This window comes from Nylanderia fulva, unplaced genomic scaffold, assembly GCF_048542155.1.
Source record: "Nylanderia fulva isolate GAGA-0341 unplaced genomic scaffold, ASM4854215v1 Scaffold17, whole genome shotgun sequence".
NCBI lineage: Eukaryota > Metazoa > Arthropoda > Insecta > Hymenoptera > Formicidae > Nylanderia > Nylanderia fulva.
Genome location: NW_028189945.1, coordinates 2650924 through 2667913, shown reverse-complemented (window position 1 = coordinate 2667913; position 16990 = coordinate 2650924). Strand labels below are relative to the sequence as shown.

The following is a 16990-nucleotide window of genomic DNA, read 5'->3' as shown; positions in this document are numbered from 1 at the left end:
CACGTGGCCCCCGACGTGTGCGTACGTTGAGGGGGGTGGGAGGGAGGGGGTGACGCGTGCCGCCGCGTGAGAACAGTCGCGCTCACACGCGTCACACGCACACGACACGCACGTGTGTGCAGGCAGCCGCGAGATAAAGGGAGAGAGAGAGACAGAAAAGTGTATGCATCTCGCGCAACCGGAATTTAATCTTGCACTCGCTCTCGACTTTTCGGTCGTTTAAATTTTGTTCGCGTGCGCTTGCAAGATATATCTCCCGTTCTGAAATAATCTATTGTTCAGATAAATGCATGTCTATTGAAAATATTTTTCAACTAATTGATAACGATGTAATATTTCATATAATAATTATATTTTTTGCGTTATATTATTATTTATTAAGTAATGTTATATATAGGATATATTATGTAATTACATCTATAAAAAGACACGTTCAATTTAATTACATATAACTGTGTCCATATAATTATAATTGATAGTATATTGATCACTCTTTAGATAATTAATATAATTTTGATGAATTGCATTCTGCATATATATTCGAAAATTAATAAGATTGATAACTATTTAATTTTCTGTGAAATTTATAAATGCTATTTTGAGATGTGCAGAGAAAAAAAGTAACATATACACATATGTATATCGAGATATGTGCATAGATATAATGGATGCAATTAAATGTAATTAAATTGATCGGAATGAAAGATAAAGTTGTATCGCATATCGGCGTCTTGTCAATCTGTGATTGTGGCTTTCGACGAATTCTCTCGTCAATCATTTGATTATAATCCAATTCGTTTCTTATTTTCGTCTCTATTCCCCACGGGCCATTGAGCACTCGTTCTATATTCCGTTATATATATATATATATAGTACATTGCAGTATTGATTTGCCACGCACGTGTATCTTCCTTATTGAATCGTGCATTGATTAATGCGGTGTATCTTGTCTCAGTCTCTCGTTAGAGATAGATAAATCACTTTAGATTGTTTTCCTTTGTCAATATTTTATAATTTTTACGAGTAGATGAATTATTTATCGAACGTACATGATAACAAATCTTGATAAATATGTACTTTTAATTAATTAGACTCGAAGAACCTTCGATTACGAACAGACAAATTTTTATTAATATTTTTTAAGAAATAATAGTTAAATCCTTAAAAGTTATTCGAAAATATTTAAATCTTAAAAAATTAAAATCTAAAAAATTACTAGTAATTTACAGATTTGAAATTATTAAAATTCAAAAAATTGAAACTTTATTAATTCCCTGATATCAAAAAGCTTAAAGTAAAAAATTGAGCGACTCTTTTTCATTAAAAAATAAATAAATAATAACTTACTTTTAGTATTCGAAAGATCTATAATTTATCTGTTTATTCGAGAAATAGATTTTTCAATTGAATTTACCCGGCAATTTTCTAGTAACAACAATTCCCAAAATTGTTCCGCGTTATTTTACAAAGTAATTAATATAAATAGTTTACAGCACATGCAATCTGCAAAATGACAAATAACCATCCACGTACGTTCGTATTTAATTCCATCAATTAAAATAATTCGGTAGGTCGCGGAGATGGGAATTTCTCCTGCGTCAAGTCGATCATAATTACCGGACGCTCATTAACCTTTCTACCTTCGCGAGGGTTAATTGCCTCGAGCGGGCCGCGAGCAAGAGAGCTTTCCACTTTCCACCCTCTGGAGCACCCAGGACGATGCGGTTGATATTCATCCGCGAGACCTCGCCGCGCTCGGGGATGATCGTGCGGAATCGGGAGCGCGGAAAGTCCGGGGTTGGGTGGCCCCGACGAGGTGGTAATAAATAGAGCGGCGCGGCGATGAGGAGCGGTATTTCGTCGCGTGACGCTGTGGCGTACGCATCGATCGATCCGCGCTCGACAGGACCGAACAGCAAGAGACGTAGGGTGGATCGCATCATCGCGCAATAATATATATCGCGGGGCCGAAAATCAATCCCTCTCCCTGAACGTCGTTCCATCCGCAAGAGTAATCGCCGAGGCGAGAAGAAGGCGGAGAAGTCGACGTCGAAAGCCGGCCGCGAGATGCTGAAGAAATTACTCGGCAAGTCCGGCCGCAGGATCCTGCGGGTAAGCCGTCGAAGGACCTCTTTAATCGGCTCGCCTTCTCCTGCGTTCGACTGTTGCATGCCCGCGCTTGTATATACAATATATGTTTGCGACCTAATTCCGCAACCGGACGCTCACACTTCCGTTTTCGCGGATCGATGTCCTTATATTGGGGATGCTTCGTCGCGTAATTACAGTGAGAATTCGCGCTTTCGCGAAATTTATTATTTTTTTGGTCATAATATTTGTTCTCTTTGCAGGCGATCAAAAAGCTGTCCACCAAGAGTCGCAAGGCCAAGAAATCGTGCAATCCTAGTTCCTGGCACACGGCCATCCCGGACCTCGAGACGACCTCGCTCTCGTGGTCCCTGCCATCCTTGGACGCCAAGAGCATCGACACGTACATGACGTACGTCGCCGAGAACCAGGAGGACTGCACGTCGAGTTGTTGCTGCTGCGACGAGTACGAGGAGAACCAGAGGAACGAGAACAGAGAAAACGAGATGATAATCTAACGTCCGTGTCGTTAAGCGACATGGCTCGCTCGTTTTGTCTCTCGGTCAAATTCGCCGGCGAATTCGTGCCGCCTCCGAAAGGGTGGCTAGAAGATGAGAATCGCAAAGGCTGATTCCTAACGATATTTAACCCTTAACCAGTGAGTATCTGTTATTTCTTTTCCTCGGCAGAATTGTTTTCGTTGGTTGCAACTAATTGCAAAGCGACACCAAAGACTTTTCGAGAGCGTACAATATAATCAGTTAAGGGTTAAACACGATCCCTCCGTAATCCGTTCCACGCACAGAGAGCATTTTGCTCTCTTTTATTTTTCGAGATGTATCATCGAGATGAGAGAGAGAGAGAGAAAGAGAGAAAAGATATCTTGGATTAAATATAATCCTCGTATCAGACGATTTTTGCAGCGTATTATCGCGAGATAAGAATGCGAAGAAGAGGTAAAATGGTTTATTTCTAATTAGTCTTCCAATCTAGATTTATCGACTTACTCTTTTTTAGTTTGCGTTTTTACGCTCATTTTGATCTCATCTTATATAATATGGTCTCATTTAATTTCACCAGATGCATTTATTTATTGTCACACATATTCGTCTCGTTATAATTACAATAGCTTGCAATTAGCTACACGAAGAGAATTTTCTCTTAAAATTTATCCTGAAAATCATAGTAAATGTGAGACAATATGTGGTATTGGGAGAATTTTATAAGTTTCTCTGATTAATATTTACCACAATAACAAATATTAATATGTACATAGTAAAATTAATCGAACATATTTTATATCTTATTGTAGTAGATATTAATATTTTTATTGTGGTAAATAATTAATCAGAGAAACATATATAAAATTTTTCAATACCATATTGTCCCACGATTAGCATGCATGATTTTCAGGGTAAATTTTAAGAGAAAATGCTTTCTTTGTACTTTTTACGCGAACGCGGTTTATATACGGTCGAAAAACAATTAAATTGGTTATTGATCGAATTTATTCAATTCAGCGATAATCTTTTTTTTCCACAATTTTTGTTGTTCAAGAAAAGAAAAAAGCGCGACGTTTCTTCTCTTCGCGCGTCATCGTCTCTTTCGTATAGAGAATAGCAATATGTGACGTAGTACAAAAAAAAATATATATACATATATATATCGCCTAGCGTGTTATCGTTCACGGAAGAATGACGTTCGAAGTATAATAGAACTTTTCCACTTATCATGCGATTTTATCACGTCGAGTCTAACTCGTCTAGCTCACTCTTTTACGAGATACTATTTTTTTCTTTTTTTTTCGATGTAGTGCACCATTTCAGGTAATCAATAATTTATTTTCGCGCGAGACGCTCGAAAGCTACACGTCCACGTGACAGGGCCTTTCGTCGTGTTCAAACAATTTTATTTCTGATCATTAAAAAATAGATTTTTATAGATAATAAAATTTTAATAATTATTATTTATAGTTTATAATTATAAATATAATTTATAATTATAAATTATAATTATATTAAAGAATAATGATTAGAAAATAAAATATAATAAAAAAGAGAGATTAAATCATTTACTTTTTCACTTCAATTGTACGTGTGCACTCGCGTATATCTTTCCGCGAAAAAGCAACCGGAATCAAAGTGTAAAAAAAAAGAATTTGATCAATCAATCTCACGTAGGAACACCCTCTGATTTTTCTCGCTATTTATCGGCGAGTGGAAATCCGACTTTGTAATTCGATGTCGTCGTCACGTTCTAGGTGTTCAATATTTTCGCGCGTTTCATTAGATTAGTTTAGCCGATACAACCGAGCCTCGATACGACAGGTAAACTCGTTCTACCTTTATCTCGAGAACCGAATCGTATAAATATATATTTCGAGCAACAAACGGCATAAAAAGAAATAATAGTAAACGAACGAATTTTCTCTTTTCTACAATCTTGTTTCGATTCTTTTACGACAATATATTCGAGTTGCCTGGTATCGAGGATATTTATGCAATAAATCGCACCGGCCTGGTTACTCGAGAACCGAGGTTTTCTATCAAATATTTCCAATCGTTTCCGGCACCTTCGCTCAAAACGCAGAGTCAATCCTCCACCTGAAGCGTAGTCGCAATTTTTATTCTTCCTACGGGTCGATTTGTAAAGAGGGGGATGATGTAAAAGAGGAGAGAAGAGCTTTAACGACTTACTACTATATCTATATGTATAGATGCAGAATTTATATGTATATAAACAAAATAAAAGAAACAGAATATATATGTATATGTATATAAGTATATATATATATATATATATGTATGTATATGGATGTGTACCCCCGTATAGGTGTACGCGATGCGTGTTGATATACTTTACCGTAAGAGACATTTCAGATAAGGCTGTGACTTTGTAATGGATATGCGAGTGTTATGAATAAAATGGTTTTATTGACGATCCCCCGACATTGTGTCCTCGTGACCCCCTGTCATCGCGGTTTCATTGATCGCGCGACGTTTGTGCAGGGATCGCATACGCATATATATATATATGTATATGTATATGTATATGCAGTCATACGGCAGTATAATATACAGTATATAATATGTACTCTCTTGATGTCACACACCAAAAGCAACACCGAGCACACGCGCGAGACCTTCGTTTGAATTGGTAATGCTATCGATCTGCGGGCGATTTTCTCGTTACGACCGTGTAACGATCATTCCGTGGAGATATACATGTAATGAGGATTGGCTATAGCGCTTCCTTTTTTGCGACAAGTGAAGACTGCATATAGAGCTCGTAGTCTGTAATTCCGGGTCATTTCTGGTGACATTTCAACTACTCTCTCGTCGCCCTACTTTCGCGAGTGTATATCTATAATAATGATTTATAGAGCGCGGAGAACTTAATAGCGATTTACAAGAGAACTTGTTCAACTAGCCTCTTGTTGCTTGTATACTTTTTAATATTCAGTTTATACTCATTTGTGGCTATTAACTTTAATGTTTGCAATTGCAATTTGGAACTTAACTTTTTTTCATTCGCGACTTTATAGAATAAATTTCCAGTGAGAAATTTCCGATAATACAAATTTTCTTTTTATAAAGTGCTAGCACTAGGTATGTGACATTTCAATATTGATTTCGAAGGAGGTAAATTGCAAACAAACTTTAATTGATTGAATCTCGAACCGGATTTTACACGCGAATAATCATTCCACTTTCAATAATAGTCTCTAATCAAAATGAGATTATCGAATGCTGTTCAATATATGAAGCTCAGGGAAGAAGCATGATTAAATTTTTTTTTCCTATTTTTTGTTCCTTTTTTATTTTTTATATTAAATATGCAAAAATAATTTTTTTAATTATTCCAAGGGGGGCAAATGCACCCTCTTGCCTCCCTTTGCGGACGCCTATGTTGAAATCACTGATAAGAGATTCAATTAACAGCTTTAAAAGTACAATATTTTAATTTTCAAGATTGTCATATTTTTACTTCTAAATTATTATGTATGAAGAATATTTTAAATAGATTTTATGACATATAAGGTTTAACTCGAAAAATTATGCACTTTAATCGGTATATCTTCTGCATTTATATTTTAATTTTTTTTTTTAAATATTAGTTTGTCTGGCGATTGAACGAGTTCATATTATTAACTAACTAAAGAAACTCTTCTGTCGCTAATTTGACGAAAAGTGTCAAGTTTTGACAAGAGCTCGCGGTCGAATGCATTACGTGAATGCGTCTCGCAATTATGCGCGCGTGCATAGAAAAAAAAATCGTGCGTAACGAGCACGCGCGAACAATAGGCCGCACGTGCCCACGCAATATCAGTAATTCCCGAAAATTAGGTTTTGTCGAAGCTGCTTGCGGGGGCACAAATAGTCGCGACTAATCGTTGACCGCAGTTCGTTAAAAAAAAAAGGAAAAAAGACGTAACGCGTGCGCGAACTATGCTGCGAAACTAATGACACGCAAAACTGGTTTATGAACATAACGTGAATGAAAGGGGTCGTAAGAGTGTGTCATTGTTCTTCGTAGTCGGGAATATTCCGTGTCTGCGAAGGGAATTTTGCATGAGAAAGGAAGAAAAACGCGTCCTTTTCTTCCCGAATACTGTAAATTCTCTCCTCCGCGAATTTGTGTGGGTTCTTGAAAGCCTTCGGTCGCGTAAAGTTCGTACAAAAGGATATAACGAGGTGATTTGACCCTTAACGTTTCATATCGATAAATATATTTGCAACGTAGATTTATTTTCTGCTATTTAGTTGAAAAAATTTTAATCGAGGCAATTTTTTTACTAATTAAATTAAATTAAAGTAGAATTTCTTTGCAAAATTATTAAATGAAGCACAGGGAATGCAATTTTTAACGATAGAATTATTTTCTGTTAACTATTATAGTTAATAAAAAATTTGTATCTAGTTAGAAATAAAATTGTAGTGTCTCTTGTTAAATTGAAGAGAATACAATTTTCAACGGTAGTAAACTTGAATTTTTTTCCGAAGAGGAATTTGTCATCGTGTTTGTTTGATGTCATGATAAACGACAGTGTTTATGCCAATTTCTTCTCGGAAGAAGAGTATTTCCGATCATAAATAATTTCATAACAGGTTTCATAATAGTATCCAATTGTGCTACAGGGTCGTGCAAACACCGATACTGCGTTTAAATGTATCAGGTATCCGAATTCGCAAATGATCGATTAGATACTTTTAAGGATGGTCTCGATTCATACTATATTCCCAGGAACTACAGCTCTGGGTGTCAGTTATCCAACGCGAATGTAGGACATTCTTATCTGATGCGCTTCGATTTCGTGTATAGGTTTTCGCGTGAATGGCATTTATAAAGGCCATATATCTTGAAAATGCATTATCGATTGGACTCTCTTGGAGGAAAGTGCAAAGGGGAGGAATCACATGCGACGAGAGACGATGTTCTATTTGTATTCTCGTGCGTTATCGCTTTATTACAAAATCGTATTGCAAAAATACTCGGACCTCTTTCACACGTAAACAAATTGAAATGCGTAAATGGCACATTCCTTTCCTTCTCTCTCATCTTCTGTTTTTTATTCACGCTGGACTTTACACGCTCACGCAATCGTTTATCACTCGAATGAGGCAATTATACATACAAAAGTCGCAAACCGGTAGTCGATTACGATATATAATTATAAATATCTTATTATTTACATGTAAACGTGTTTATGTACAATCTTTTATATACAACTTTTCACTATCGATAAATATCTTTTTTCCCGTTAGGTATTCACACATGACTATCATTGTCTCACTCATTGAAAAAGTGCATCAGTATACTGATATACAGTTTTGGTCGTTGAACATTCCTGAGATACGTTGACAAGGTGTTAAAATATTGTACAAAAAATATACATACAAAATTCGTCCCTCTCTTTCTCTTTTACATATATTTCCTATTAAACGCGATATGCGCTAATTGTAAATCTTACAAATTGATTTATTTCATCAACAAAAGTGTTCTAAAAAGAATTTCGCAAGAACGCGAAAATATATACCGTTAATTAAATTTGGCGAATAAATCAATCGGCCGAAATTCGACTTGGTAAATTCTCCGTTTGACAGACAAATATTTACGAAAATATTTGAAATGTAAAATCCAATAAATCCTTGTAAAATTCGTCAAATTCTGTGTGCAAAGCGAGAAAGTATAAATTCTACAGTCTCGCAATTAGAATGTTCTCGTTGTTATCAGTTCTTGCACCAAATCGAGCTCGCGGCCGTCGATTCTTTCCGCATCGAGGGTTCAAGGTCAGTACGCCAGTTCCGCGCCCCAGGGTCGATAAGGTTTCCCGTGCTGTTGCTGGGGATACTGACCCGGATACTGGCCCCAGCCTGCCCAGAAGAGGCGGCATGGTCCCCGGACCTGGTGGCATCCCGGTGGAGACTGTACTCGGGGGCGGTTCGTAGCTGCTGGCGGTGGAGGTCGACGTCAACGTCGTGGACGCCGCCGAGGGCACCGCCGAAGGTACGGCTGACGGTGGATGGTCCCGGTGGAAGCTCTGCAGGTGCGACAGCAGTCGTAATCGGAGCGGATCTCTCTCGTCCAGGCCCTCCATAGTCACCAGGTACCGACCCACTTCGGCGGCACACTCGCCCCAGCCTACCGCGTGATAATCCATAGCTAGCTTCGTACTGTCGTAGCCTTCCGGTCCTGTAATCATAATTACATTAAATTTAAATTATTGTACAATTTTTAAATTACATTAATCGTAATTTACATTTAAATTAAATTTTTTAATTACATTAGTTTGAAAATAATTTACACATTGCAATTACAAATTAATTAATAATGACAAATAATAAAGTGCCAAGTCTTTTTTTGTCGTTCTGTCAATGAACGGGTTCCGGGTGCTCGAACTTTTAAATGTTAAAATGTGTCGGAACTTTTCTCCGAAACAAAATACAAAGGGTCTTTGTGTTCGGAATCCTTCTAAAATATAACGGGAAAGAAATGTTCGATGCCCGGCAGCTGCTAAAGAAATTATTACACCGCAATATGTTGAAAAAACGTAGTTTGTAGCCAGGTGCCCATTTATTAACATAAAAAAGTAAATAATTATATGAATTGATAGAAGAGATAAGATAAAGAAAATTGATATAGACATTGATAGGGATGAATGGATATTTAAGTAAAACTTTGAAATTTGAAATAACTATGGCAACTATACTGCTAATTGGAAGAAAGTTCAAGAGTCAAGATAAAAGTTTGTATCTAACTCCAATTATATAAATTGGAGTTTCTCTTCAAGATTGCTAATGTCTCGATATAATAGAGGAGAATACAATGTTTTCAAGATTGATTGAAACTTCATTAAACTTAAATTCCTATAACAATAATGACCGGATCAAAATTCCCTCGATATGATTATTAAATATTTTTTTTCTACAAAATGTCATCATTCAGACACAATTTAATTATTTTCCGACAAAGGTATCGTGTCGCGTCTCCGGAAAGAGCAGGTGTCGAAAAGAGAGATGATATCGCGGTTTTCCCAGAACTTTTCCCGCGAGTGTCTTCGATCTGCGAATCGAAAAGTGCATCTGCGGACCGAGATCTCTTTTGTGCACTTTTGGTTTTCGCGGGATGACAATAACAATGCTTCGACGTACGTGCACCGGAGCGAGATGGGCGCCTTGGCTTTTAGTAGCAGGCGGTTCATTGTGTGCACGTGGAATGGGACAGGTAGCGTGGGAACCATTTAGACCCCCGTAGACCGACCAGGCGAGATATACACACACACACACACACACGCATCGAATGAACGAGTGGAGTGTCCCACGTTATTATGCAAGTTCTCAGAGACTCCCCGCTCTATACAAACATCACTCGCGAGAAAAGTCTACGACGTATGTAGAGTACTTCGTCGAATTATCGATTCGTGCGATCGATCGTCGTTGAAGTAGCTCTTTGAGAAGAACTCCTTCCGTGTTTGCTTACATTTAAAAAACTAACTCAAGTGTAGGTGATGTAAAAAAATTTGCAAATCTGTATATCTATAGATATAATATATATATTAATAATATTATATATATATATTATATTAATATATATATATATATATATATATATATATTAATATATTAATCAAATAACATTAAGTTTTGTCATTATCGAATTTTTAGATATATCGGAGTAAACCCTCCGATCGGTCTTGAAATATCGCGATGGTTTTGTTGGACGATATTAAATTTAATATCGCTCGCTTTTCAGAGGATAGGAGGGAAAGAGGAAGAGAGCTGGCTCGTCGCGCCCTTTCGCGACGTGCACGCATTTACAAATAGGAGGGAGACCTCGCACGAACGCATATATACATATATAGCAATGGTACGTGTCCGTGCAAGCTTATATACATATACACTCTCTCTAGCTGGTTTCCCACAGGGTTCGACATCTGCCTCAGGCCGATCCGCCGAGCGCCTCCCTCGCGAGGGGTGCGACGACGACGACGTGCACGCGGGACACCTCACCCCCGGGCTCGCCGCCACCAATCGTGGGAACACCACTTCCAGAGAGAGAGAGAGTCGTTGACTTCCTGTGCTTCCCACAGGATCTCTCCGCGCCCGGTCCAGCACCTGCTCACGCGCGCGTGCGTGTGTGTGTATATGTGCGTGTGCTGCGAGGATCCCGTTTGTGTATTGGCGGTCCTCACGGGAAACCATATGTCGCACCTTGGTCCCGTGATTTTCCTTACGAAACGTTCCTTCTCATTCTCGGAAATATATTTTCCGCGAACCGTTCGCAATAATAACGCGCTCGTCGATATTGCGTCGAGAGCATTGCATCTGACATTTTTGGAATTTTTAATACTTTCCTCCCCGAATCGATCAAACCAAGTTATTTTTATAACGCGAACACAAAGGCGACATATTTATTAAAAAATATATTGCAATGGTATACGAGAATGATTTTTTTTTTTTTAATCAAAGAGATATATATCTCTTGTGCACGCACTTCCGATATTATTATACTGATCTACGTTAATCTTCGTCGGATCTGCGTAATAAGGAAACGCAGAGACGACAGATGGGCATTCGGTTACGCGATTGCAGTTAGCGTTCTCTGTTCGCCCTTACGGTCAACAGGTGTCTTCCGGTAGGAAAAAAAGAGCTGGTTAACAGAGAGACATAATAATGGCGTAAGAATCAAATTAGCAGCCGTCGGGAGATTATTATTAATGTCGGGACCCCGAGAAATCTCGAGCGAGGAAGGGTTTGACCCCGAGAGGATCGTCTTCGAGTTCCTCTACTCATTCGCAACAGCAAAAAGGCGTTTCTTCCGGATTCAAGGGTCTTATTACCCGACACCGTTACATCTTTCGATCTGCGCTTCCGTTACGTCACTTCCGTTCCCGCGCGCGAAGCGGTAAATAATAATTTTCGAGCGATCACTCGACATCGTTTTGCGATAACAGAGTGTTAAAAAAAAACACGCCAGTTTAAAACTAATTTTTTCTAATTAATATAAATTAAGTAAATTAAATCTCATTCTTAACAAATAATTTTTTTGGCATCCTAAAACTGAGAAATAAAAGTAATATTTAAATTATATATTACTGTAAGGATATGCCGTAAAAGAATTATTTAAGAATGAGATTTAATTTAATTTATAAATTTTCAATTTTTTTTAATTTATTGTATTTGCAGAACTGACTCGAAGGACGAGAAAGGACGAAGAAGAGAGAGAGAGAGAGAGACACTCACCTTTATTGCGAAGAGTGCGCAGATGCTCGACAGTGAGCTGCAGGATCTCGGCTTTCTCGAGCTTTCCGCTGTGAGGATCCCTGGCTGCTGCCGGTACCAATCTCCTGAGCTCGCCGAGGGACGCGTTGATCCTGTCGCGACGCTTCTTCTCGATCATCCCCCTCCTGCGTTTTCGCGACGCGTGCTGGCAGGAGTCGCCTCCGGGCGAGTTGCATCTGCGACGGGAATTTCGAAGCAAGGGTTGAGAGAGACGCATAAAAAGCAACAACAATTGTGGATTCAAGGGCGAAGGTAAGACACACTTCGTGGTTATTCTTCGTCCGGAATTTTTATACGGCAAACGGAAGCGAGAGAGAGAATTATTTTAATTACACATTGTGTCAACTCGTCTCGCCAACTCGCTTAATTAATTTCGACCGGACTGAAACAATGCTGTTTTAATTACGATTCTTGTCGCGGGGACAAAGAGACATATGTGCCGCGTCGAAACTTGTAAAGATTTTATTTCAACAAGAACTTTCACGCGCGTTCGAAGTCATCTTAATTATCCTAGTTCCCTGATTGTTATAGAACGATACGAGAATTCTTGTTCAATCATTTATACATTAGGAATTTTTTTAAATTAAATCTTTGCGCGAATTATAAGATTCATCTTTAAAGTATAACAAAGTAATCTTAATTTATGCATCAATAATTCATACATCAGAAACTTTTTTTAAATTAAATTTTTCCGAATTACGAAACGGTTTAATACATATATTTATAAATTAATTAATTATTTGGGGCTCTAATACAAAACGATCGTATGGAATTTTTTTATGTTGGAAAAAATAAAATGATACATACGGTTCCTTGCCGCTCTCCTCCGAGAACACGTCGTCGCAGTCGGAGTCGCTCATGGTCCTCTTCAGATTTCTCTGTTGGTGACTTTGGTTTTGCGGTTGCTGCTGCTGCTGCTGTTGCTGCTGCTGCTGCTGCTGCTGCTGACCACTGTCCTGACTCCTCAACTCCGTATCGATCTTCAATTCCAAGAATTCGTGATTAGACCGCATCTCTGACATATCCGATCGCATGCTCGGCATATCCTGATGCCTGGCGATGTCGTGCCTGGTTAACTCCTGATGCCTCTGTATCTCCGGATGTCGGAGGTCCGGCCGCTGCATCTCGTGCCGCAACTCCTGGTTTCTGAGGTCGCCGGGTCGCAGCTCGTGAGGTCCGGGCGGTCGCATATCGTGGTGATGGTGACGCATGTCCGGATGCTGCGGCGGCTGATACGGGGGATGATGCGGAGGGTAACCCCAATGGTGACCCGACGGCGGCGCCGGCAGGGTTGACAGGTGACCGGGCGCGCCGGAAGTGATCTCGGAGGACAACAGGGTGCTGTTGTCGTCGGAACGCGCGACCACCACTCGCCACATGTTGCGCCCTGAGAGAGTCGCGGAAAGTAGGGGATGCGATCGGGCGAGACTTAATTCTTGCGAGTCGAAGGATGTGATGGCGTTAATCGCGCTACCGTTTGATACCGCGAGATGTCAAACGTTTCATGACAATGGGAAGTGTCATTGCGGTCGACCGAAGCTGCAATCAGCTACAGCTGTCGTACGATGGTCGGTTTACATATATTTTGTTTCGAAAGAGCTGTATGAGAAAGTCGAAGTAAAATCAAACACGATCTCTTCACTCATTACAAAGTATACATTTCAAAGATCAGAATATCTGCAGAATCTGAAGATGTATATTTTTTAAAGACTGTCACTGTCACTGTATGAAAAAATCGAAGTGAAGTCAAACACACGATTTCACTATCAGAATATCTGCAGAATCCGAAGAGGTTCGAAGAGTCTTGCTGCTGATCCCGAAGAACCTAAACTCCACTAAACTCGCGAGTCCTGAGGGTAAGGCTGTATTTCTTCTGACGAATTCTGGGAGACGTTTCGCGAGACCTTGAGAAGGGTCAGGACCGAAAAGCCCCGAAAATGGTGCAATCCGCGAATGGAGCAATCGGTCCTGGCACTTGTCCTCGGCGACGGAGTTGATCGTCGTTCACGTGCCGCGGCTACCCGCGACGTCGCTCGCGGTCGCGTGCGTCGAAGAAGAGTCTGAACGCGCTCTTCGGCTGCTGCAGGATGTGCGTGTGCACTGGTCGCGTGGCGGCCGACGTATGTCGTGTGCGGGAGGACGCAGGAACGAGAGACACACGACCGCGTGGTGTATCGTCCGCGACCCCGTTGGTGGGGATGATGATCAGGAGGTGCGCGCCCTCGGGATGGACGACGTTGGAGGGGGCACCGGAATATGGAGGGCCCCGTCGAGGTGAAAAGCGAAACCCCGAGCGCACGCACGTGGAGAGGGAGCGAGAGGGTACCGACTACGTCGTCGTCGCCAAAAGGGGAGACGAAAATCGGGAGGGGCGACTTTCGTGGGAACGTCCGCGGCGACTCGTGTGCGAGAGCGTGCGAGCGTGGGCCCCCGGATTCTGCGTTGCTCTCGGTCAAGGAGACCGAGAGCTGGAGGAAGGGCGATCTTCGCCGGCCCGAGCGGATATGCCAGAAGAAAGGAGCCGGAAACTGCTCTTTTCCCGTCCCGTGTGAATTCCTTTTGCTCCTATCGATGTGTTATCGTTTCTGTTATTATATATATAGGATATATCTCGTTTTTATTTATATATTTCATCATTTATTTCGAATAATTTTTATATAAAAGATTATATGTATGTCGCGTAAAATATGTTTCTTCGACGCGTTTTCTTATGTATTTATTATTTATTTCTCCATCTCCAATATATATTGATGCAAGTTTATAGAATTAAGATGCAATCCTATTTTTACAATTTTCGAAATCTATAATTTTCTAAATTAACAAATATTAATAATAAAGCAATGTCTATTGCAAATAATATAACATATTAAAATCCTAATTTTATAAACTTGTATCAATAAGTACTAATAAAGGAGCACAATGTTGGAAATGAAATAAATATATAAATAATTATTTTAAAGTGTAATTTGCAATTGGAGGGTCCGCCATCATATTTGTTTACTCGAGAATGAGTAATACAACTGAAAGATTCGGCAAGACAATCAGTTCTTTCCCTCAAAGTGCTACCGCACCATACCATGAAATCACTCTGGTGCCACCCTCGCGAGAGCCACCACCTCCCTTCGCTTTCGCACGCTTGTGCGTACGTTGCGGAGACGTTCACGCGTGTGTCGGGAGTGCGGAAGGGCCGTTTGGGGAACGTTCGCACAGGGAGAGGGAGTGCGATCACGATAAAGTTCACACAGGAATCGTACGCGGCACGCGCTCACATGATTATCGGCGCCTGGGAACGGAGCTGACTAATCGTATCGTTAACTTTTCAGCGGAGGCGGACCGATTACGTGAAATCGACGGCAATGAAATTGAAAAAGCTGCTCCGAGAATATTAAATTGTCTAAAAAAAGTAGCAGACGTATCATTTGTTTTTTAATTTTTTTTCTTTTGTTAAAAATTAGCTCAGCGTCCCCTTTATATATTTTGATCATGAAATAGCTGAAGAAGCTGTTTTCAATCTTGGAAACCCGCAGTAAACCTTCGCTGAACAGAGTGTCTGAAAATTACTAGCATAAAATATAGTATATATAATAACATTCTACTTTTTATAACATACATCCGATACTGCACAAGTTTCGAAAAATTCCGGAGATCTTACGAAGAGAGTGATCAGCTTCTCTTTTATATATATTTTGATCAAGAAATAGCTGAAGAAGCTGTTTCCAATCTTGCAAGCCCGCAGTAAGCCTTCGTTGAAGAGTGTCTGAGAATTACCGGCATAAAATATAGTGTAAATAATAACATTCAAATTTTTATAACAAATGACAAATTTCGAAAAATTCCGAGGATCTTTCGTGGATCCTTCTTAAGAGAAAGAAACTCGAGTCTCGTGAATAGGAATGAAGTAGGTGAACGCAGGGCGAAACGGCGTGTCTTGTATTAAGCTCGATGAAGAGATTGGCTTATTTTCCTGACGCATTAAGAGGCAATTGCATGCAGGGCAGGCGATGAAAACGGCACGACGACGATCATCGCAGCGGGTATCGCGAAACGTGTACCGCGGTCGCGTGCAACACACGTCCAGCACACGTCATCACGCGATCAAGGGCGCGAGATGGGGTGAAAAAAGAGAGTGAAAGAGAAAAGAACAGGGACACACAGAGTGGATCGCGTGCCTGTTTTTCTCTTTTTTTTCTACACCTCTCGCCGCCGAGATCGGCTATTCTTCGTCGCTCCGAATTCACGAGAGAGCCCCACCCCACGGATAGTCCTTATTCCGCATTATGTAATATCTTCCCGCGGACCTTGCGTGCCTTTTGATGCCTCCCGGATAGAGGCACAGGAGGGTGCCCGGTTCCCATAGGTATATATATCGCTCTTTCGGCTCGGAATCCTGCGTAAAGGGATGATGCGAACCCAAACAATCGGGATTCTGTGTCTAAGAAGAAGAGAGAAAATCGTGCGCACCCTCGAATTAAATAATTAAATAACTTTGTATGCATTTTTATAAAATTTTTGTATTTCATTGTTTTACTATATTTAATTACTACTTTGCTGTTTCAGATTTTTAAATCATTCCGGACGAGTGTTCTGCATTGCGGTCGAATCGATTGCGCTCTCAGTCGAATAATGCAGTCAAAGTCGATACGCCGAAACACCGCTGACATTCGTCAGTATTTAAAAAAAAAAAATCGTCTGACTCGGAAGAAAGGGACAATGCGCGTCTGAGTCACCGGGCCATTAAGCATTGTGCAGGTTACGATATCAATGACTTAGATCGTTCCGTATTACGAACCGTGAGTAGGGCCAAAGTATCCGGCTTCCGGTCCGCACGCGACTTCTGCACGTGAAGACACGTGGCGCAAATCGAGGCGTTTGCATATATGCACGTATACACACGCATGTGCATCAAGAAGTGCATATCTGCGTCGATGTTCTTCAATATCCGCTTTTTTTATATTTTTCTATAAAGTCATTATTTGCATTCTGTCGATAAAGTATAAAGCTATATTTCTCTGACATCGTCACAATGAGTTTAGAATTTTGACAGAATATATTTTTTCTTTGAGATCTAAATCTTTTTACAGATAGAAGAAGAAGGCTTTTTAATTTCGAAATGCCATCCA

The 16990-nt window shown here is 40.1% G+C and overlaps 2 protein-coding genes across 2 annotated transcripts; one reads left to right on the top strand and one right to left on the bottom strand.

The window, feature by feature from the left end:
- The first annotated feature begins 1839 nt into the window (after window positions 1-1839).
- Window positions 1840-5028, top strand: LOC114938225 (uncharacterized). Its single transcript, XM_029312074.2, has 2 exons — window positions 1840-2112; window positions 2352-5028. Exons 1-2 carry the CDS (start codon window positions 2068-2070, stop codon window positions 2604-2606), a joined length of 300 nt encoding a protein of 99 aa, XP_029167907.1. The 5' UTR covers window positions 1840-2067; the 3' UTR covers window positions 2607-5028.
- Window positions 5029-8314: 3286 nt separating this feature from the next.
- On the bottom strand, window positions 8315-14436 carry Hey (Hairy/E(spl)-related with YRPW motif). Its single transcript, XM_029312218.2, is given in 4 exon segments — window positions 8315-8464; window positions 8466-8781; window positions 11832-12046; window positions 12678-14436. Coding segments are annotated over 4 exon segments (1188 nt in total). The 5' UTR covers window positions 13250-14436; the 3' UTR covers window positions 8315-8379.
- Window positions 14437-16990: the final 2554 nt, after the last annotated feature.

What these genes read in the sequence shown, in the direction of transcription:
- LOC114938225 (XM_029312074.2), top strand. Translation starts at nt 2,068, where the DNA reads ATGCTGAAGAAATTACTCGGCAAGTCCGGCCGCAGGATCCTGCGG. An exon ending in CCGGCCGCAGGATCCTGCGG is followed by an intron (nt 2,113 to 2,351) that starts GTAAGCCGTCGA and finishes TTCTCTTTGCAG; the next exon opens with GCGATCAAAAAGCTGTCCAC.